This window comes from Chlorocebus sabaeus, chromosome 10 (genome assembly GCF_047675955.1).
Source record: "Chlorocebus sabaeus isolate Y175 chromosome 10, mChlSab1.0.hap1, whole genome shotgun sequence".
NCBI classification, from domain to species: Eukaryota; Metazoa; Chordata; class Mammalia; order Primates; family Cercopithecidae; genus Chlorocebus; species Chlorocebus sabaeus.
Window position 1 is genome coordinate 123,607,392 of NC_132913.1, and position 22,637 is coordinate 123,630,028.

The following is a 22,637-nucleotide window of genomic DNA, read 5'->3' on the forward strand; positions in this document are numbered from 1 at the left end:
GGACCCTCAGTCTCCACGATTGTTATTTCCAGCAAAGTGGGGACCTTCACCAATGTGCCTTTCATTGTGAACCTTATACCCAGCTGGGCTCCAGGACACCTAGCCACATCCCCGTCTCTGAGTCCCCAACTTCATCACGTGTCCGAGTGTCATCAGACAGTGGCATCCTTCCTTCACCTGACTGAGAGGCCAGCACGGTTTTCATTTTGGAATTGGCAAAAGGAAAGTTTTCTCCTGCGATGCTTCGAAGGGGGGTTTAATGCACACTGAAGAAACAGCTAGATAGCTCCAGCTCTGCTGGGAAGTGCGAAGGCCCATTAAGCATCTGGAGTTTGGGGTCCTGGGTTGCCACACTCTGTAATGACCGTCTTGGAGGGTAAGACACTTGCAGTGGGCATGTGAGTTGACTGGCATTTCCACAGAGTCATCCTCACTGTTGGGTCCGTGGGTGGTGGCTGTGACAGGAGGAGGATGCCTCTGTGAACTTCGGTGTTGGTTCAGTGACTCACGGGCTCCAGGCAGATTCATAGATGCTTTCCTGTTTACTGAGGCGTTTTGTATTCTTAAGCTGCAGAACATAGTGTGAATTATTTATCTGGGTTTAACTACACTTTAATTTTTGTAAACTAAGTCCAGAGCTGTCTATGTAGTAAAAACCATAGATTCTCTTTGGTTTGTTTGGTTTGTGTGAATTCCAGCAGTTTATACCACAATTGTAGCCCTGTCCCCATTGTCACGAATCTGTGTATCCATCTGCCTCTGTTCACCTGTGTTCCAGAACCTCACGGTACAGTGCAGTACCTCATCCCTCACAAGTGCTTAGTTGGTATTTCTTGAAAGAATGGATGCCTAACAGGCATTCGATGGTGATGGTGAAAGTCCTAAAGACACACAGGGCTGAAATCAAATTCAAAGAACTCACTTCTACCAAAAGAGAGAGAGAACTGGTTTGTATAATATGTTTCAAAGTACAGAAGGTGGAAGGTACATCACCACCATCCATCACGTGAAGGAGTAGAAAGAGTGGGATGCCACACTTGGGGCAGAAAATATCCGAAAGGAGAGGGTGCAAGTCAGACCGCTCCCATGGGTGGCAGCGTCCAAGTCCAGTTTGTACATTTCTGTGTGGATGAGGTCTTTTCAAAGCACATACACTTGTGTGATTTTTTTTTCCCAAGAAAAAAAATAAAAACTTAAAGTCAGTCTAGTCAATTGCTTTAACACAAAGAGCAAACTGACACACACAGTTTCCCTGGGCAGTGCTACATGTTCCTTGTTCTTCCAGAAAGGACACATGTGCCGCTGTGCCTCTCAGTCTCCGAGTTGCAAAGATGCCATCCCGGGTCAAGCTGAGGTCCTTGCCAATGAACTGCATGCTGGAGATAAAGCACCTACTAGGCTGCCGGGTACAGGCAGAAGAGAGTGAGCAGAGCAACTGGGAGGTGGCCTGATGGCCTGCGCCTGTTGGCTGTTGATGAGACCCAAAGTCTGGAACGAATCTGGTTCCATGTAGAGTTCATGCTCATCCCGAAGTCCTTATTTGGTGCTGGAGAACAAAGAAGAGTTTGCACAGAAGAAAAGGGAGGTTGTGTAACCGAAAAGTCCTCTGCAAATTTCTGATTCCTGTACAGTCAGCATTAATATGCCGCTTTTCAGACATACAAATGGGGGATTGAATTGCAAGAGTGCAGGCAATAAAGAGTGCATTTGTGGAATGATAACCTGACTGGCATCCCTGCCTCTTGAATGGCTGACGAGGTCTAATTGGCATATAACGCCCTATAAATTTATTAGCATGCCTCACTTCTCATTGGTGGACTTTCTACTGTTAACCACCAAGAAATTACCAATTTTCAGGAGTTAGTCACTCAAGTCGTACTATGACTAGGTTGGAAAAAAAAAACCCACACTGCCCTTGTTATAAATCAACCTTATGCCTGTACAGTGGCTCTCTGGCTGCAAATGACTCCATCAGATACAGAAGTTTGGGGTGAGTGGAGTTGCAGGGAGGAGCACGTGTTTACCAGGAAGCCCACTGCTCTCCTGACACTGCCCTGCGCGCCTGAACCCTTCAAAGAGACCAGCCATGTCCTCGCCCCTCTGTTGCCATCCTGGCCTCCAGCTGCACAGGCCGGGATGGGCTGTGTAGAAATGGCAGTTTTGTGGCGGTTCGCACCCAGGACTTTGATGTTCTTACTGATACATTCAACCCTCAGGCGTACCATGCAAAGAGGACATAGCCACCCTCTTATTTCAAGAGCATAATAGAAATATTCAGAAGCAGACGTAATTATTTCAATTACTTCTCTCTGGTTTTTGAGACGCACACTCAAGAGTCACAAATTAGAAAATAATATTCACATGTTTCTTCTAATTGGTAACAGATTAGAGGCATTTTATCTTTTTAAATAATTTCCAAATGTGCCCCCAAAGAGACTGTGAAGGGAGGGAACAGAGGCAGGGAAAAGCAAACGGGCTTTGCCAAGCGAGTGAGAGGAGGGGGCCGGAGGGAGACCTGCATCCTGCCGCGTGTTTCTAGTTGTTCAGGTTTTTGTGTTATTTTCATCACTTTTTGATACTGAAAGCTAGCAGGGAGGGGCTCTTCCCAGTTATACTGCCCAGCTGGCAAACGTAATCCTTCCTTGTTTTTGTTTTGTTGGTGGTGGTGGTGTTTTGTATTTTTGAGAGGGAGTTTCGCTCTTGCCCAGGCTGAAGTGCAGTGGAAGATCTTGGCCCACTGCAACCTCCGCCTCCCAGGTTCAAGCAATTCTCATGCCTCAGCCTCCTGAGTAGCTGGGATGATAGGCATGCGCCACCACACCCGGCTAATTTTGTGTTTTTAGTAGGGACAAGGTTTCACCATGTTGGCCAGGCTGGTCTCGACCTCCTGACCTCAAGTGAGCTGCCGTGCCGGCCGGAATCCTTCCTGGTAAGCACGTTCCTGACACATCAATCTGCTGCCTACGTATCATGTCCATGGCCATGCGTTTTCTACACACATGCATGTGTGTTTGCATATCTGCATGCATTTTTATGTCCAGTATACTTCCAAAAACAGATTTGAGTCAGCTGTGCGTGTCTCTCTGTGCAGGAACTTTGGAGGGATGAAGATGGAGGTCACTGCTAGTCCAGGTCGCCTGGGGCCCTGCCCTCTGACACGGAGGATTTCAGGTTCCTCTAAATCCTGAGGCTCTCAACCGTTCCTTTTTCATAATGGAATTTGGTTTTATCAAATACTGTTTTTAACATTTAGTTGCCTCTGCTCTGGAACAGTTTGACAGTTTCTTATAAAACGAAACATGCACCTTCCTTATGACTCAGCATCTGCGCTATTAGGCACTCACCCTAGAGAGAGAAAAGCCTAGGCTGGGCGTGGTGGTCACTCCTGTAATCCCAGCACTTTGGGAGGCTGAGGCAGGCAGATAGCTGAGCCCGGGAGTTCAAGACCAGCCTGGGCAACATAACTAGATCCTGTCTCTACAAAAAAATACAAAAATTATTGTATTTTTGTATTTTTGGTGGCACGCACCTGTAGTCCCAACTACCCAGGAGACTGAGGCAGGAGGATCGCTTGAGCCTGGGAAGCAGAGGTTACAGTCAGCCTGGGCAACAGAGCAAGTCTCTGCCTAAATAAATAAATCATAAAACCTAGATTTACACAAAAACCTGTATGTGAATGTTCTTAGTGGCGTTGTTCGTAAGAGCCCAAAACCAGAAACAACCCAGAGGCCCTTCAATGGGTGAAAAAGTAAACAAGCTGTAGACCATCCACACTGTGGAAAACTAGTTGGCAGTGAAAAGGATTGAATTCTTAATACACACCACAACTTAGGTGAATCTGCGGGGAATTACATTGAGTGAAAAAAAGCCAATCCCAAAAGATCACATGCTCTAGGATTCTATTTATGTCACACTGTTGATATTACAGAATTACGGAGCTAGAGAACAGCTTAGTGGTTGTCCAGGGTTAGGGATGGAGTGGGGGGTGAGGTTTTAAAAAGGCACCAAGAGAGACCCTTGACTGGTGCTAGATACAGGAATGTGCCTGTGATCAAATTGCATTGAACCAAATACGTGGACACATAAATACAAATGACCGCAAGGAAAACGGGAAATGTGAACAGCCCAGGTGGATTGTATCAATATCCTAATGGTGATAATATACTAGAGTTTTTTAAGATACTGCCTTTGGGAGGAAACCAGGTAAGGAGCACATGTATTATTTATTTTTCTTTCTTTCTTTCTTTCTTTCTTTTTTTTTTTTGTGATGGAGTCTTGCTCTGTCACTCAGGCTAGAGTACAGTGGCGCGATCTCGGCTCACTGCAACCTCTTCCTGGGTTCAAGCAGTTCTCCTGCCTCAGCCTCTCAAGTAGCTGAGATTACAGGTGCCCACCACCGTGCCCAACTTATTTTTGTATTTTTAGTAGAGACGGGGTTTCACTATGTTGGCCAGGCTGATACCAAATTCCTGACCTCATGATCCACCTGCCTTGGCCTTCCAAAGTGCTGGGATTACAGGCGTGAGCCACCGTGCCCAGCCGTATTATTTCTTTAAACTCCATGTGAATCCACAACTATTTCAAAAAAGTTTACTGAAAAGTTTAAAACAATCAAGCAAACTAAAAGGTGGCTTCCCTTAAAAGAATCTGGGCTCCTTGGAGAAATGGCTCATTCCAGATCTGGTTGAGAAGTAGGGAATGGCCCGGGAACATCCTGCTGTGCCAGAAAGAAAGCACAAAGCTGTCAGGGACCAGGGCAGACGCAGCAGACAGAAACAAGAGCGGCTCCAGGCCTCCCACTGGCCAAATCTGGAACAATTGAAGCATCAAAAAGAATAGTGTTGGTGGCAGTTGATGTGACACATTTAATTTTTAAACATGGGTCCACGACGATACTCCAGAAAGGCAGTGGGGGAGAAGCTCTTCTTTATAAAAAATGCCAACCAGTAAACAGAGAGGATGAGGGAACTGAAAGATCTCTATCCTGCAACCAAGAATGTGATTTTTTTTTTCTTTTTTTTTTTCTTTTTTTTTTTTTTTTTTGAGACGGAGTCTCGCTCTGTCACCAGGCTGGAGTGCAGTGGTGTGGTCTTGGCTCACTGCAGCCTCCGCCTCCTGGGTTCAAGTGATTCTCCTGCCTCAGCCTCCCAAGTAGCTGGGATTACAGACATGCGCTACCATGCCCAGCTAGTTTTTGTATTTTTGGTAGAGATGGGGTTTTACCATGTTGGCCAGGCTGGTCTTGAACTCCTGACTTTGTGATCCGCCCGCCTTAGCCTCCCAAAGTGCTGGGATTACAGGCGTGAGCTACCGCGCCCGGCAAGAACGTGATATTTTAATTGGTTCAGTCAGGGATCATCAACTGAAGCTGCGCCCCTTGGAGGAGAGGAACAAGATATTCCACCTCACGGTGTCAGCCCAGGGATCACTTGGTCGTTGTAAAGGGGGACGGGGACCTGGACAGAGGCCTGTTGGCTCCTGCTTTAACCACAGACTCAGACAGACTCAGTAGTGGAACGACTCACAGTCTGTGCCTCCTGCTGGTGATACAAGGGAGACGTGGCACCTCCGTAGTAATATTTGGACCCAAATGGAATTGGACAAACACAGTTGGGGGCGTTTTACAATAGAAATAGCTTGAAATCCTCAAAATACCAATGTAAAGAAAGGCCAAACAGAAGAGTGGGGTTTGGAAGGGACTCTCACATGGGAGGAGGTATAAGAGGATGACCAAAGGCAACATATATCCTGGATTGGGAGAGAAATTCAGCCCTAGAACATATTTTTTGATCATTTGGGAAAAACTGAATATTGACCACATATCAGTGGGTACCAGTCATAATCGTGAAAGACGCAATCCCAAACACCATAATTGCAAGTATTGAAATCTTGAAAAACTGAAATCTCTCGTGTGAAATCCCCAAAATCACAATCCCAAAAAATAGAAATCCCAAAAATATAATCCTGGAAAAGATCATTTGAAAAATTACTTAAGATATTTTTTGACATTTTTAAAGGGGGTTTCTCTGAGAAACATGTAAAACCTCAACAGAACACTTTTTAGAGCACTTTTCACGATAAAATAGGCAATGATAACATATATTTTTGCAAGCATAAAAACCCCCGGTGTACTAACAGCAGTCATACGGCTCTAACAGTTATAAGCAGACCGTATTCATAGGTCAGAAATATATCAATGCATGTCACTGTGGTTGCTAATTGTGTGCACTCAGCTTTATAACACCTGAAATACAGTGATGAACACCTTCAGTCTTTTGACAAAATTGATCAAAAGTTGTGATGGGCCCAGTGTGTGGCACACAACCATAGTCCCAGCTACTCAGAAGGCCACGTCAGGAGGATCACTTGAGCCCAGGATTTCCAGGCCAGCCTAGGCAACGTAATGAGACTCTGTATCTAAAAAAAAAAAAAATGCAAATATGATGGGTCACCATGGCCTATGAAGTTGCCAAAAGAGCTGAGAGCTGATAATTTTTTTTTTTTTTTTTAAAGACAGGGTCTCTGTTGCTCAGGCTGGAGAGCCGTGGCTCAATCATGGCTCACTGCAACCTCTGCCTCCCGGGATCAAGCAGACCTCCCACTTCAGCCTCCTGAGTAGTTGCAAATATAGGCACAGACTGCCACGACCAGCTAGTTTTTGTATTTTTTGTAGAGACCAGGCTTCACTGTGTTGTTCAGGCTGGTCTTGATCTCCTGGATTCAAGCGATCCTCCCATCTTGACCTCCCAAAGCACTGGGATTACAGGCATGAGCACTGCACCCAGTGAGATCTGGAGAAATTTTATCTTTCACAAATGCAGATGTTCATTTATTGAAGAAATTTCATGAAATTTTTGGACTATATATAAATGCATACAGAATGAATTTCCACATACCCAAAACTATGAAAAAGCCTGGCACAGAAGATGGAAAAATTGATCGGGGCAACAGTGGCTCATGCCTGTAATCCTAAAACTTTGGGAAGCCAAGGCAGGCAGATCACTTGAGTCCAGGAGTTCAAGACCAGCCTAGGCATCATAGTGAGACCCCATCTCTACAAAAAAAAAAAAAAAAAAAAAAAAAATTAGCCAGGTGTAATGGTGTGTGCCTGTGGTCCCAGCTACTCTTGAGGGTGAGATAGGAGGAGCAGTTGAGCCCGGGAGGTCCAGGCTGCAGTGAGCCCTGATCAAGCCATTGTACCTTAGCCTTGCTGAGAGTGAGATACTGTCTCAAAAAAGGTTGGGGGGCGGGGGCGGGGCAGGGCAGGCATGGTAGCTGACTCAGCCTGTAATTCCAACACTTCGGGAGGCCAAGACGGGTGGATTGCTTGAGCTTAGGAGTTCGAGACAAGCCAGGGAACTGTGGTGAAACCCCCTCTCTACAAAAAATTTAAAAATTAGCCAGGTGTGGTTGCCTGCGCCTGTGGTCCCGACTACTTGGGAGGCTAAAGTGGGAGGATCACTGGAGCCCAGAAAATCAAGGCTGCAGTGAGCCATGATCATGGCACTGCATTCCAGCCTGGTTGACAGACTTGGACCCTGTCTTGGCTGGGCACAGTGGCTCATGTGTGTAATCCCAGCACTGTGGGAGGCTGAGGCCGGAGGATCACTTGAGCACAGGAGTTTGAGACCAGCCTAGGCAACATAGTGAGATGCCTTCTCTGTAAAATAAGAAAAGATTACAAATATGAAAAAAAGACTCTCTTAAAAAAATACAAAAAAAGGAAAAATGTGACAGGAAATTCTCATGTGGGCACAGTGCTTACAGTGTTGTGGTAAATGTACTTTGATGGAGTCGAGTTTGCAAAAAATGCATAAAACTAATCAGAATAATGCTGACAATGTAAAATTACGGAAAAAACTTTTAAGAAATTTGACATATGAAAAAGTATATTAGTTTAGGGATAGATTATGGGTAGTTGCACAGAGATAGTCTGTAAGAGCTGGCCACCTTTCACGATCATTATATTCTTGAGTTTTGCATCATGGCACATAGCTGCTTTTTTCCTTTTCGGATGTGACTCTCTGTAGAGAATAAGTTCACTCATTCTCTGTAGAGAATAAGCTCATTCATTTTCTGTGCGAAGCTGCTCTTTTGGAAATTCTTCTGTGATTCAGGGTTTGCCAACATGAGTTATTTCCCATTACATTTCCCCAGCTTCTGTGCCATACTTCTTTATTGTTTTGGGTACTTGGAAATCCATTCTGCATTCACTGAGATACAAACCACAGATCTGGTGGAAGCAATACTGGTGGTGGAACAGCAATACTGTATATCTTACTCTACCGTGTGCATAGTTACTGTTGAACCAGTAGGTAACTTCGCTGGCTTCTTCACCCAAATGTGACTTTTCTCATTAAAAGCTCCTGGAATGTTGGCCGGGCGCAGTGGCTCACGCCTGTAATCCCATCACTTTGGGAGGCCGAGGCGGGCGAAGCCCTGAGGTCGGGAGTTTGAGACCATCCTGGCCAACATGGTGAAACACCCATCTCTACTAAAATACAAAAATTAGCTGGGCGTGGTGGTGCGCGCCTGTAATCCCAACTACTGGGAAGCTGAGGCAAGAAAATCCCTTGAACCTGGGAGGCAGAGGTTGCAGTGAGCCAAGATCGTACTACTGCACTCTGGCTTGGGGAGCAGAGTGAGACTCCATCTCAAAAGAAATAAAAACCGCTCCTGGAATGTCATCAGTTAGATGGAATGCCAGTGCAGACAAATGATGCAGTTTTATTATTTTTTTATTTTTTATTTTTCTGAGACGAGTCTCACTGTTGTCACCCAGGCAGGAGTGCAGTGGCACGATCTGTCTCACTGCAACCTCCGCCTCCCCGGTTCAAGTGATTCTTCTGCCTTGTCCTCCTGAGTAGCTGGGATTACAGGTGCCCGCCACCACGCCCAGCTAATTTTTTGTATTTTTTTTTTTTTTTTTGGTAGAGATGGGGTTTCACCATGTTGGCCAGGCTGGTCTCGAGCTCCCGACCTCAAGTGATCCACCTCGGCCTCCCAAAATGCTGAGATTACAGGCGTGAGCCACCCCGCAGGGCCAGATGAAGCACTTTTAAACCCAAGTTTCATCCTTCCAGTATCACCTGGCCAATCCTCTCATCTGACTTTTTTACCAAATGCATTGTGCTGAATGGAAAAAACAAAGTTTATTGGTAGTATCTTGAAATTCACTTTCAGAAGCCTTGATGGCACCAATTCCAAATCTGTCGCTATGGTTTGGGACTCAAGTGAAATCTATTTCCTCCTGCAAAGTCCCTCAAATCTTCAAATAAGCGTTTATAATAAAATGCTGTACTTTTTTCAGCATTTGGGATTATGGTGTTTGGAATTGTGTCTTTCAGGAGTATGATCCAAACCCATGATAGGTAAACCCATGATAGGTAAAAATGTATCAATTTTAAGTTCTTTGGCTAAATGTGGGCCTTCAAAATATGGGCTTGCAGCTTGACTCACACTGTGGTGTCTGTCTGAGGGAGTAAAGGAGTACCCAGAGTCTGGATTTTTTAATTGTGATGAAATATACCTAACATAAAATTTATCCTAACCTTTTTTTTTTTTTTTGGAGAGGGAGTCTTGCTCTGTCGCCAGGCTGGAGTGCAGTGGCGCGATCTCCATTCACTACAACCTTTGCCTCCCAGGTTCAAGCGATTCCCCTGCCTCAGCCTCCTGAGTAGCTGGAACTACAGGCATGCGCCACCACGCCCAGCTAAGTTTTTGTATTTTAGTAGAAATGGGTTTTCGCCATGTTGGCCAGGCTGGTCTCAGCTAGGTGCGGTGGCTCATGCCTGTAATGCTGGCACTTTGCGAGGCCAAGGTGGGTGGATCACGAGGTTAGGACATCTTAACCAATTTTAAGTGGGCAGTTCAGTGGTGCTCAGTACGTTGACATTGCTGCACAACCATCACCACCATCCATCTCTCAAACTTTTCCATTATCCCAAACTGAAACTTTGTACCTATGAAATACAAACTCCCACATCCCCTGGCCCCTGGCCCCTGCCATTCTACTCTCCTTCTCTATGAAATGACGACTCCCGGCACCTCCTGTGAGTGGAATCCTCTAGTGTGTGTCTTTCGTGCCTGACTTACTTCACTAGCAGAGTGTCGTCAAGGTTCATCATGTTGTAGCAGATATTAGAATTTCTGTCCCTGAATATTAGAATATGCAGCCTTTAAGAAAGCTGAATGCTATTCCATTGTGTGGATAGACCACATTTTGCTTATCTAAACTTTTGTCAATGAACACTTGTGTTTCTTCCACATCTTAGCTATTGTGAAGAATGCTGCTATGAACGTGGACATACAAATGTCTACTTCAGTCCCTGCTTTCGACTCTTTTGGGTATATACCTAGAAGTGGAATTGCTGGACTGTACACTAATTCCATACTGAACTGTCATACCATTTTTTCAGATTCTGAATGTTTTATTCATTTAAAATAATGTTGGGCCAGGTGCGGGGGCTCACACCTATAATCCCAGCACTTTGGGAGGCCTAGGGGGAATACGTGAGGTCAGGAGTTCAAGACCAGCCTGGGCAACATGATGAAACTTCTTCTTCTTTACTAAAAATACAAAAATCAGCTGGGTGTAGTGGCGCACGCCTGTAATCCCAGCTACTTGGGAGGCGGAGACACAAGAATCACTTGAACCCAGGAGGCAGAGGTCATAGTGAGCCGAGATTGCACCACTGCGATCCAGCCTGGGTGACACAGCAATACTCTGATGCAAAAATAAATTAATTAAATTAAAATGTTGGCTGACTTAATGAAATCCCTTTTTTTTTTTTTTTTTTTTTTTAAGATCAACGGGGTTTTGGGTCTTGCTCTCCTGCCCAGGCTGGAGTGCGGCGCCACAAACATAGCTCACTGCCGCTTCTAACTCCTGGGCTCAAGCAGTCCCCCACATCAGTCTCCCAAGTAGCTGGGACTACAGGCGTGCAGCACCATACCCAGCTAATTGTTTTTTAAATTTTTATAGAGACAAGGTCTCTTGTTGACCACGCTGATCTCAAACCCTTGGCTTCGAGTGATCTTGCCATGTTAGCCTCCCCAAGTGCTGGAATGACAGGTGTTAGCCTGCCTGGCCCTAAAAGCCTTTTCTAAAGGCCTCCAACCATCCTAGTGCGTAAGGACAGAGGAAGGAGGCTAGGCCTAGGAGCAGACTAACCCACCTCCCCAGCAGACCAGCCACAGGTAGGCTGCTGGGCACGGACTTCACTGCAAGGACGCACAGGGGGATGGGGCTTCCCAGTTAAGTCAGGTTTTAAAATGTATTTGGGGAATAGAAATAGGGTGGTTGGTTCTTAATTTTGCAGAATTCAGGACATTAAATAAGTCATTCACTGTCAACCATCATTTCAAAAAAAGGACATTTTATAGGGAGGCCATAACATCAGAATTGCCCTACAAATTCAAAAATCTAGCTTTCTGAAAACCTCACTATATGGTTTTATATTGTTTCTCAGAAGACTTGGTGATATCTTTGCCACCAACTGACACTTGAAAGCAGCTGGGCTCTCCAGGATCAGCTAGAGAATTTGGGGCCCATTTAAATAATTATCAAGAATTTGAGGCTGGGCGCGGTGGCTCACACCTGTAATCCCAGCACTTTGGGAGGCTGAGACAGGTGGATCACCTGAGGTCAGGAGTTCAAGACCAGCTTAACCAATATGGTGAAACCCCATCTCTATTAAAAATACAAAAATTACCCAAGCATGGTGGCATGCGCCTGTAATCCCAGCTACCCAGGAGGCTAAGACAGAGAATTGGTTGAACCCAGGAGGCAGAGGTTCCAGTGAGCTGAGATTGCGCCACTGCACTCCAGCCTGGGCAACAGAGCTAGACTCCATCTCAAAAAAAAATAAAAAAGAATTTCAAGGTGGTAACAGCAGAACCGAGCATGGGCCCCTTCTGAGCACAGGGCCCTGTGCGACCGTAGAGACCCAGGCCCATGCAGCCAGCCTTGGGCTAACAGAGCCCCGAGGCCCCCTCTATGCCCCTCTTCTAGGGTTCCTTCCCCACCAAGAAGCTCAGCAGAAAGTTTTGATTTTTGCTTTATCAAAGTCAATGACATTGAGCAAGTTAAACTCCGTGTCGATTGTAGAAAATAAAACATCTGACCAGTTTCTGCTTCCTGATCCCATTAGTGATAGGTTTGGTGATTTTAATGAAAGAATTTCACTTAGCTTGTTAAATAATAATGCTTTCCTTACTCTAGAAAATTAATTTATGTGTTTGTGATGAATCGTTCTCATCAGCTCTCCAGCTACACAGCCAAACTTAGGGGGGAAAAAACCTAGTGGATGTGTAGATTTGACTCTGATATTTGTATTATTTTTAAGGTTAAGATTAGTTGAGGCCGGATGCAGTGGCTCACACCTGTCATCCCAGCATTTTGGGTGGCCAAGGCGGGCAGATCACTTGAGATCAGGAGTTCAAGATCAGCCTGGCCAACATGGTGAAACCTCATCTCTACTAAAAGTACAAAAAAGATTAGCCGGACATGGTGTGGTGCACACCTGTTGTCCCAGCTACTCGGGAGGCTGAGGCACGAGAATCGCGTAAGCCCAGGAAGCGGAGGCTGCAGCGAGCCGAGATCACATCGCTGCACACTCCAACCTGGGCAACACAGTGAGATTCTGTCTCAAGAAAAAAAAAAAAATTAGTTGAGAAAGAAAAGCCAGGTATTGTACATTTGTTGGGTTTTCTCTGAAAGCGCCATCCAGTCTGTAATAAAATTCCAGTTGTCATTACCCTGGACGGAATTCATCTTGGCTGGAGTGAGTGGCTTCATGCCAGGCAACCCCATTGCAAAGAATGTGAGTGTCAGCCAGGCTGACACAGGGATCCGCAGACCCAGGCCCCTCATTCCATCAGCTGCTTTCCAGACCCAGGCCCCTCATTCCATCAGCTGCTTTCCAGACCCAGGCCCCTCGTTCCGTCAGCTGCTTTCAGCATGTTTCCATGTTCTCGTATTTTGAAAAAAGTCAAAATGCAAATGAATTTTCAGTGTGTTTCCCTTTGGTTATTCCCCGCTCCAATGCCTGTCCTCTCTTAGAATCTGCGTGGTTGTTGGTACTGTCGTTTGGCCGTTGTAACTGTTGTAATCCCCTACCGCAAGCAGATTAAAAGGAATACCACATTAAGAAGACTCCTTATTGTTCCAAAGCAAGAGTCCTATGTCTTTAAAAAATAATATTACCGCAGGCTGCAGTTCTTACAGCCACCTGGCAGTTTTTATTGGAAACCTGCTTGGAGTTCTCTGCAACTTTTTCCGAACGTGTCGCCGTGTCACAGCCTGCGACCTTCTCTTTCTCGGGTTTGACAACCACTTAGCCAACAAGTCCCTGAGAAGCCACCGGCCTGTGCTGTGCCCTCTGCAGTCCCTCCGGCCTATCCCTGGCTCTCCCGTGTGAGAAGAGCCTTGGCTGTTCCTCTCCCCGGTGTTTAAAGGGCATCGGTACACGTACGGCAAGGGCTCGCATCCACTTTACAGTATCCCGAGCGGAGGAAAAGGGCCATTTCTCTTCCCCTATCTGTTTATGATGCGATATGTTCCAAAGCGGATCACATCAGCCACTGTTATGGCGAACTTAATTCGCTGTGATGGGGGCTGCTACCACCAGGGCCGCCGTGCGCTTCATGCCACATTACGCGGAGTGTAGGACGGCCTCACCCCACTGGCTCGGGCTCCCTCTCACTGGGCACACATTTATCGGGATTTATGCTTTAAAACAGTAGTTCACATGTTTTCTGATGGTGAAGTACAGAAACTTCCACCCTGTGTGTGACTAGCATGGCTTAGCTATGTTTCTGTGCAGACACACGCACACAGTTTCCAAATGAATTCACAAACTTCCCTTATAAAACTTCCTTTGAGGCCGGGCACGGTGGCTCATGCCTATAATCTCAGCACTTTGGGAGGCTGAGGTGGGCAGATCTCTTGAGGCCAGGAGTTCGAGACCAGCCTGGCCAGCATGGTGAAACCCTGTCTCTACTAAAAATACAAAAATTAGCCGAGTGTGGTGGCTTATGCCTGTAATCCGAGCTACTCAGGAGACTGAGGCAGGAGAATCACTTGAACCCAGGATGAGGAGGTTGCAGTGAGCTGAGATCGCGTCATTGTACTCCAGCCTGGGCAACAGAGTAAGACGCTGAAAAGAAAAAAAAAACTTCCTTTGAGCAGAATAATAAAGTTGCCTGTGTTAAATGCCAAGTAGGTAAAATACGTCTGCAAGTGGAGAATGGCAGGAAGGGGCTCAGAGACACAAAGAGACTTTGCAAGTTAAGGGGGTGTCGCTGGCAATTTTTCCTGTAAACGTTCCGTGTTTTGTTGTGTTGTTTTTACAACAGATTAGAAAATGGTGGGGAAATAGTAAAATTAAAAATATCTCGGCTGCTTCTGGAACATTCTGGGTGTTTTGCCTTTCACTAATAGTGTAACATTTTTTTCAAAAGTCATTTTCCTAAAAGTTAGACTTCAAAATGGCTTTCTGTTCTCCCACTGCAAGCCCCCGCCCGACCTCTTGGCTCTGCCCATCCCCTCCCCTCCGGGGTTTCTGCCCACCTCCCACCCCCAGGCCTGGCCTCCTGGGTGCCACCTCTCCAACGCCTGCCCCGTTAACAGACTCCCAGAAGACACAGCCCTCAGCATAGCACCTCTTCCTGCTGCAGACAGCACGTCTGGACAACACAGTGATGGAGGGGTCTCCCTCACCAAAACCAGCACCTCTGTCCCGTTCCATCCTCTGGCCTCATCTGTGCCCACTGCCTCCCAGAAAAAGGAAAAATCTCTACACCAAGGTCACTGGTCAGTCACCCCCGCGTGCCAGGCTCTGCTGTTTACAAAGTAATGGTCCCACCCACTGCTCACAAGCCCTGAGCACCCAGTTCGGGGCATGTTAGCCCCCAAGGGGGCAGCTGGGCTGGCTGATCCTCATTTTGTTCACAACCTGCACAGTCCGACCCTGCTGGGCCACTCCCCACCCCCTACCTCAGCACAGGCTCCATCTTTTTCTCCTGGGCCCCTTGTTTGTTTCTTTCTTTCTTTCTTTTTGTTTTTCCTCTGAGACAGAGTCTTGCTCTATTGTCCAGAGCCAGAGTGCAGTGATGCTATCTCGGCTCACTGTAACCTCCGCCTCCTGGGTTCAAGCAGTTCTCCTGCCTCAGCCTCCCAAGTAGCTGGGATTATAGGTGCCCACCACCACGCCTGGCTAAATTTTTTTATTTAGTAGAGACGGGGTTTCACCATGTTGGTCAGGCTGGTCTCGAACTCCTGACCTCATGATCCGCCCGCCTCGGCCTCCAAAAGTGCTGGTATTACAGGCGTGAGCCATGTGCCCAGCCTCTCCTGGGCCCCTTCTAAGCACCCCGCCATCCTCCCTGGCTTCTGTCCCCACCCTGCCCTTGTGCGTTTACCAAGGGCTAACCCAGGCATTGAGCCACACGCACAACCGCCTTGCATCCTTACTGTATCCTTAAGATGTGGAGAGTTTTATCCCCTTTTTGCAGATAGGGAAACTGAATATTCGAACCCAGGCCTGCAGCAATGTGAAACCTTAGGTACTTCCCACCTGCATTTAGGTGGGGGGCCTTGGGCAGTGGGTCCGCCCCAGGAGCCCCGCAAGGCGGGAGGCCTGTGTAAAGGCCTGCGAGAAGAGGCTGAGGGCCCGTGCCAGCAGCCGGGGCTCTGATAGGGCCAGGCCTGTTGGCTGCTGTGGAGACACACCACCAGGCCAGGCTGACACGGGCAGTTCCAGTTTCCCAAGGCAGTCCAGCCTCCAGCACCCCATCCTGTTCCATCCCCAGTGCCCTCTGGCTGCACAGGACTAAGAAGTCCCCCAGCTGTGCTCCTAGACAGGTGGAGACTTCAGTCCTGCAGCCTCATCAAACGACTCCGCATCAGAGGTGGATCCTGCCCCTCCACCGGCACCTGTGCTGTCTGCCGCTCACAAAATCCTTGTCCCTTCTCTGATTCCTGGTGGCACAGGGCTGTGAGGGTCAGGACCATCCTCAGAATCCCTTACAAAGCCACAGCCCTCTCGCCCGTTAGAGAATCCAACTTGGGTTACAAAGACGAGTGTGTACAGATCAGGTGCGGTGGCTCACGCCTGTAATCCCAGCACTTTGGGAGGCCAAGGTGGGCAGATCACAAGGTCAGGAGTTCAAGACCAGCTTGGCCAATATGGTGAAACCCCATCTTTACTAAAAATACAAAAATTAGCTGGGCATAGTGGTGCATGCCTGTAATCCCAGCTACTTGGGAGGCTGAGGCAGGAGAATCACTTGAACTGGGACCCAGGAGGTGGAGGTAGCAGTGAGCCCAAGACCATGCCACTGCACTGCAGCCTAGGCTACAGAGTGAGACTCTGTCTCAAAAAAAAAAAAAAAAAAAAGTACTAGCAGCGTGCACAGAGAGCCCTCGAGGTACCAGAGCAGAGCTGTGGATGCCCGTCTCAGCCTGTGCCCGTAGCTCTGACTACATTTCACCAACTCCACCCTGGCAGGTTAGCATCAGGAGAGACAGGCTATGAAGGAAGATGAAGCTGAGTTCCTTCCGTCTGTCTCAGTGAGAGAAGGCACGGCCCTCACCCCGGGGCGCAGAGATCAGGGCTGACTTTCCAAGCCAGCAAGGCATGCATTCGGGCTCCCTACAAGGAAAAGCAGTTCGATTCAAGCAAAGTGGTGAATTGGTCTGAATGGAAAAATCCAAAACATCCCACTTACCTGTTTTAAAATGAAGAACCCGGCGTGCACACAGTCTTGAGTCAACTTCAGTTTTAACATGATAGCCAGGTAGGGGTGAAAGATGGGGCGGGCAGGGGGACCAAGGACAGAGAGGAAGACAGAGGCACTGTGAGCTCCGCCTTCTGTGACCAAATACACAACAGACATGTATTCCTCATACTTCTGAGGGCTGGGAAGTCCACGATCAAGGTGTTGGCTGATTGGTTTCTGGTGAGGGGCCTCCTCCTGGCTTATAGACAGATGCCTCTTGCAGTGTCCTCACTTGGAAGAGAGAGGAGAGGGCATCTCTCTTGCATCTCTTTGTGTTTTTTTTTGTGACACTCCATCACTCAGGCTGGAGTGCAGTGGCTCAAACTTGGCTCACTGCAACCTCCGCCTCCTGGGTTCACACCATTCTCCCGCCTCAGCCTCCTGAGTAGCTGGGACTACAGGCACCCACCACCACACCCGGCTAATTTTGTTTTTGTATTTGTAGTAGAGACAAGGTTTCACTATGTTAGCCAGAATGGTCTCCATCTCCTGACCTTGTGATCCACCCACCTTGGCCTCCCAAAGTGCTGGGATTACAGGCGTGTGCCACCGCGCCCGGCCCCTCTTGTGCCTCTTCTTATAAGGGTGAGAATCCCATTCATGGGGGTCTACTCTCCTGACCTAATCACCTCCCAGAGGTCCTGTCTCCAAACACCATCACATGGGGGGTTAGGGCTTCAGCGAGTGACTTTCGGGAGCACGCACACACCAGCGCTCCTGTTGCCCCTCCCAGGGACACTTTGCACTGCAGCAAATCACTGTTTTCTGGCTGCCCTTGGCTGGCTGACTGGCAGCCTTTGGGGCCGGGCCCTCGGCATCAGGATGCCTGCTCTGTTTGCCAATTTCAAAGCACATACTGGAATCAGTGTGGCTGGAGCTGGAGAGGACCTTGGTTTTAGAACTTTGATTGAAGCCTAAGGAGCTTTCGTCCATCTGCAGAGCAGCAGTGGCCAAACCTCTCTTGGCCTTTCCTAGCATGTCATCCAAACCATAGTGGGAAGCAGATGTCCATATGCAGCTCGCCAGAGCCGGCCTAAGGAGGGTTAATGTGCAGGCACTGTGGCAGGGCACAGGGCGCAGGGCCCCGGGGCACCTGTGTGCCACCCGGGCTGTTGTGTGTGTGACTCGGCCAACCCCTGCCCTTTGTGTGACGGGCACTGCACTTCTTCCAGCCTTGTGACACCCCAAGTAGGCAGTGGAAAGCTTCGAGAAGGGTGGGCTCGGCGGGGCATGCTGTGATTCCAGGGACCCGAGAATTCACGTAAGCCAGTTCTTTCATTCTGGGGTGGATCTCCCATGAATGCAGTTGGAGAAAGCAGCTGGGGTCACACACAGCCAGCTGGTGGGCAGGGCTGTCTGCAGGCCATGGGCTCGTTTTCCCACCTGCATTAGTCATGGTGCTGGTGGCAGCAGGATGGGGTCTGCGGGTCTCGTGGGAGTAGGCCGGGAGGAGCAGGCAAGGTCTGGCTTCACGATGGGGACCCAGGAGGGAGGACCGCAAGAACCTCTTCTGCCTCCTTGCCCAACTGCGTCTCACAGAGAGTGCTGGGCCCCGTGGAGGTGCCTGAAGTCTACGAGGGGGTGGCTGCCCTGGCCTATGGTGCATTTTACAGATGTGTCAACACGGCAAGCTGGGCCAAGGCCGTCCTGGGAGGAGGCTCGATGAGAGAGCACCCTGGGTGGGGTCTGTACCTGCTGTGCAGGCCTTTTGCTGGCAGGCAGCTCTCTGTTCCCGAGGAGCAGCAGCTGTCTTCTGTCCTGTCTTTACCGCCCGCCCCCAGCGGATTCTCCTACAGGACCTCAAACTTCAGAGGCAGCAGGCCTTGAGTCATTGAGCCTCTCTAGAGGGAAACTGAGGCCTGGAAGAGGGTGGCTGCCCAGGGCCCCACAGCCAACCATGGCCCTGCCCAGAGAGGCCTGGGTCCCTCCTCCTCTGTGCTGGGTGCTTCTTGAGCGCTTGGCACATCTACACACCAAACAGATCCTCGGGCCTGAGCTGGCTGAGTTCACTAGCTAGCCTCACGCATCCTCCCTCGCGGGCCGCTGTGGGCCGCTGGCCCGGTCCCACATGTCCTAGGTGCCTGCTTTCATGATTCCTCGGATAGTCTCCATAGTTTGCCTCAAAACTCTAGAAGAATGAGGCTGCATTTGCACTGTGACTTGTATCCAGGAATATTATCCTGCTCGGGCTGGTCAGGTTCTCAACAGGCAGGGAGGGTTGGGCGTGCCCAGTGGCTAATGACAGCAAAGCCACGAGTGCACCGAGTCTCAACCTGAACCTCAGGCGAAGGTTTGGGGACAAGACCAAGCTCACCTCCCGGTAACTGGCCCTCCCCTTGCCCCAATCCCTTCTGGAACAACACAGGCTGTGCCAGCCTGCACAGGGCAGTGCAGAATCAGGAAAACCTGGCTGGGGCCAGAGCACCCGGGCACATCCTTGCTCTCCTGGGCCGCCTGGGGCCCGCACCTGCCGGGGACCTGCCAGCCCCCACACCTGCGGCCGGGCACATTTAACTGTGACTTGCAGAAGTAATAAGCTTAATATGGTTGACTTTATTTAATTAATAATGATCCTCTTCTGTTCCTCTGTGCTCATAAAACACCCTGCAGGTTGGCAAAAACACTCATAATATTGATCAGAAGTCAGGCGGGATATTTATTTTGTCTTTGCCCCACAAGCATAAATCCTTGTCCACTGACTCCTGCTCCCCGTGTGCGGGATTTACAGTGGCCAGCTTCTTAAAAGCATTCAGTAATTAAGGAATAAATATCCATTGACCTTTGTGGGCTGTGCTCCGTCCCTCCGCCTGACCCCCTAGCAACGCGGCTCGGGGAGAAGGCATGCATGCAAGGGGGAGGCAGCTGTCAGCGCTCCTCGCAGTGGGCCGGGGTCTTCCCCTGCCGAGAGAGGAAGCCCCTCTCTCTTCCTCACATATTGTTCCAGCCCCCTCTTCCATGCCTTCCCTCCCAGTTCCTGTTTTGCTTGAGGCAGGAAGCACTCTGGAAATTCCTTGCTGCTAGCCCTCTTTTCTCTTCTTCCTGTGCCCTTCCTCTCCTCCTCTGTCAGTTTCAACACCAGGCGGGCGGGTCCCCTCCAGTGCCTGCTCCTTACCCCCAGGGTGTTCCTCCATGCCAGCCCCTTCTGCTACAGAATCTCCTTGAATATCACTGCCCAACTCCTCTCCCACCTGTTGGCGGGGGCAGGGGAAGATGTTTCCAAAGGGAAGACTGTGACAAGTGGCAGGCACACATACACAAATTCTTTTGGCCTTTTCACACTGGAAGAGAGGAGGTTCCAATAAAAATGAACACATTAGACTCGACCTGGAGTGCACTTTCGGGAAAGGCTCTTGCTCAGTATTTTATAGACGTGCTGAGAAAGCCACATTTGTGAGATTCGAAGGCTGAGGATGAAACCACCAAGAGACCGTTTTTATAGCATCCCAGAGCGCCCCAGGCCTGCCACACACAGCGGCCCCTGTGAGGACCAAGGCGGGCGTCTGGCTGCCCACTCCCTTGTCTGTGTCCCGTTCATCTCCCAGCGCCTGCCACAAGACAGTGCTGAAAGGCAGTCAGAAGCTTTGTGGTTATTTGCTTAAAACTTTCTTTTCTGGGAATCCAACCCATTAACCTTATTACCCCTTGGCAATGTGCTGACCCTTCCCTGCCAGGACCAAAACACAGCTGATGGTGGCTGTGTGAGACTGCATCTTTGTAGCTCTCAAATGCATGAGGAACAGAGGATGGGGCATTGCGGGAAGACAGTGTTTCTCTCTGAAGGTAGTTGTGTGTAGGTGTGACTCTCCCTGCGCTCTCCAGGTGTCCCCAGAGGTCTTGGTCTACACTTTGCTCATCGCTGACAAGGATTTGCCAGTGCATAAATGACACTGCCACTAGCAGTGACCAAGGTCACCTCTGGGACTCAGCTGCCTGGTCAGCCTCACCCCCGCCGCCCCCCGAGCACCTCCTACCTGGGCAGCACTTCTGTTTTGGGTGCTGGTATTTATATGACTTGCCTTTTCCTTTTAGTGATCTTTCTCTTCATTCTAAAATTCCATGAATTATTAATCTTTGTAATTATTATAAATATTTATTATGATAAATTATAGATAGTTTTGATAGGGAAGAAGAGGAGGAAGGAAAAACTGAGATGATCTAGATCCATGCATCCTCTGTAATAGCAGAAGTGTTCTCAATCGGCAGCCGTGGAGACGTCCTAGTCGGCGGCAGTGTCAGTGCTCTACACGGGCAGCTGTGAAAATGTTCTGGATCCGAGCAGCCCAAGGTGGCAGCTGCCAACCGCATATTTATGTCAAGCACTTGAAATGTGTCTAAAGGAACTGTGTTTTTAATGTTACTTTGTTTCAATTAATTCACATCTACACCCACGGGCAGCTTATAGCTGCCCCATTGGGGGGCACATCTCTAGATTCTTTCTCTGAAGCAAACCCTACCTAACCCTTCACCAAAGACCAGAACCAAATGTTGAGATGGCCAAAGGGAGAGAGTGAGAGTGGAGCTGTGGATCCACCTAGACTCTCGAAGCCCAGGTGGTGGCTGTGCAGATGGGAAGAAGTTTCCTAATTTGGGAGGCATCAAATCCCTGAGCAAGAGGTCAGGCAGTGCCAGGGCAGCCGGTCTGTCAGGTGTCCCAGCTGGGGGTCCTGGGCAGTGTGCTGTATCACTGTCCTTCCCCTCTAAGATGCGGGTAAGAATATGACCTTCCTCACTAGGTGTTGTCAGAATTAAATCAGGTAATTGTGCAAAAGCTTCAGCCTGGGCTGGGTGCAGTGACTCACACCTATCATCCCAGCACTTTGGGAGGCCAAGGTGGGAGGATTGCTTGAGGCCAGGAGTTCAAGACCAGCCTGGGCAACCCTGGTGGAGCCACTGCACTCCAACCTGGGCAGCAGAGAGAGACCCTGTCTCCAAAAAAGACCCCCTTCTCTACAAAAAAATTAAGTTAGCTGGGCATGGTGATGCGCACCTGTAGTTCCACCTACCTGGGAGGCTGAGGCAGGAGGATCACTTGAGCCCAGGAGTTCCAGACTGCATTGAGCTGTGATTGCGCCGCTGCACTCTAGTCTGGGTGATAAAGCAAGACCTGTCTCAAAAAACAAAAAAGCCTCAAGTCAGTGGTTGGCACATCACAAATACTTGATAAGCATTGGCTGTGAACATTACTGATACTTTTCCTAGTCTGTATAACAGAGTTTGTCTATTTTAATAGTGACTCTGCATTATATAAATATATGTCCATGATCAGTCACCTAAAACCCACCATTTGGCTCATGTGGCATTGTAAATAAAGATGGAGAAATTATGCAGAAAGTCCTATATTCATTATTGTCTCAGTCCTCTGGGGCTGCTATAACAAAATACTTAGATGGGGAAATTTATACACAAAAGGAGTGTCTTGCTGATGGTTCTGGGGGCTGGAAAGTCCAAGACAGAGGCACTGGCAGATTCGGTGTCTGGTGAGGGCTCCGTCTCTGCTTCATGGAGAATACCTCATTGCCGCGTCCTCATGTGGTAGAAGAGGCAAACCAGCTTCCTCAGGCCTCTTTTACGGGAGCCCTAAATCCCATTTATGAGGGCAGGGCCATCATCAGCTAGTCACCTCCCAAAGGCCCTCCCTCTTAATAACATCACCTTGGGGAGTTAGGATTTCAGCAGAGGGATTTGGGGTGACACAAACACATAGCAGTGATAAAAGAGCAGACTTTGTTGATAAATCCGTGCAGGGGAGGCACCCTCACTGCAGCATTTCCAGTCACTGGGATGAGAAAGGGCTGATCCCAGCAGAGCATGGTGGTGCATGCCTGTAGGCCCAGCTGTTCAGGAGGCTGAGGTGG

At 48.8% G+C, this 22,637-nt stretch overlaps 1 protein-coding gene across 9 annotated transcripts in view; it reads left to right on the plus strand.

Annotated features, from left to right (window-relative positions):
* The window catches only part of AGAP1 (ArfGAP with GTPase domain, ankyrin repeat and PH domain 1), a 642,723-nt gene that overhangs the window by 598,321 nt on the left and 21,765 nt on the right, over positions 1 to 22,637 (plus strand). Inside the window, exon 18 of one of the 9 annotated variants that reach the window (XM_073020155.1) lies at positions 1,286 to 1,710. The exons of the other annotated variants lie outside the window; for them this stretch is intronic. Coding sequence (XP_072876256.1) covers positions 1,286 to 1,451 — 166 coding nt within the window. The 3' untranslated portion in view covers positions 1,452 to 1,710. Of the gene's footprint in view, positions 1 to 1,285; positions 1,711 to 22,637 lie in introns of those variants that run through there. 9 annotated transcript variants of the gene reach the window in all.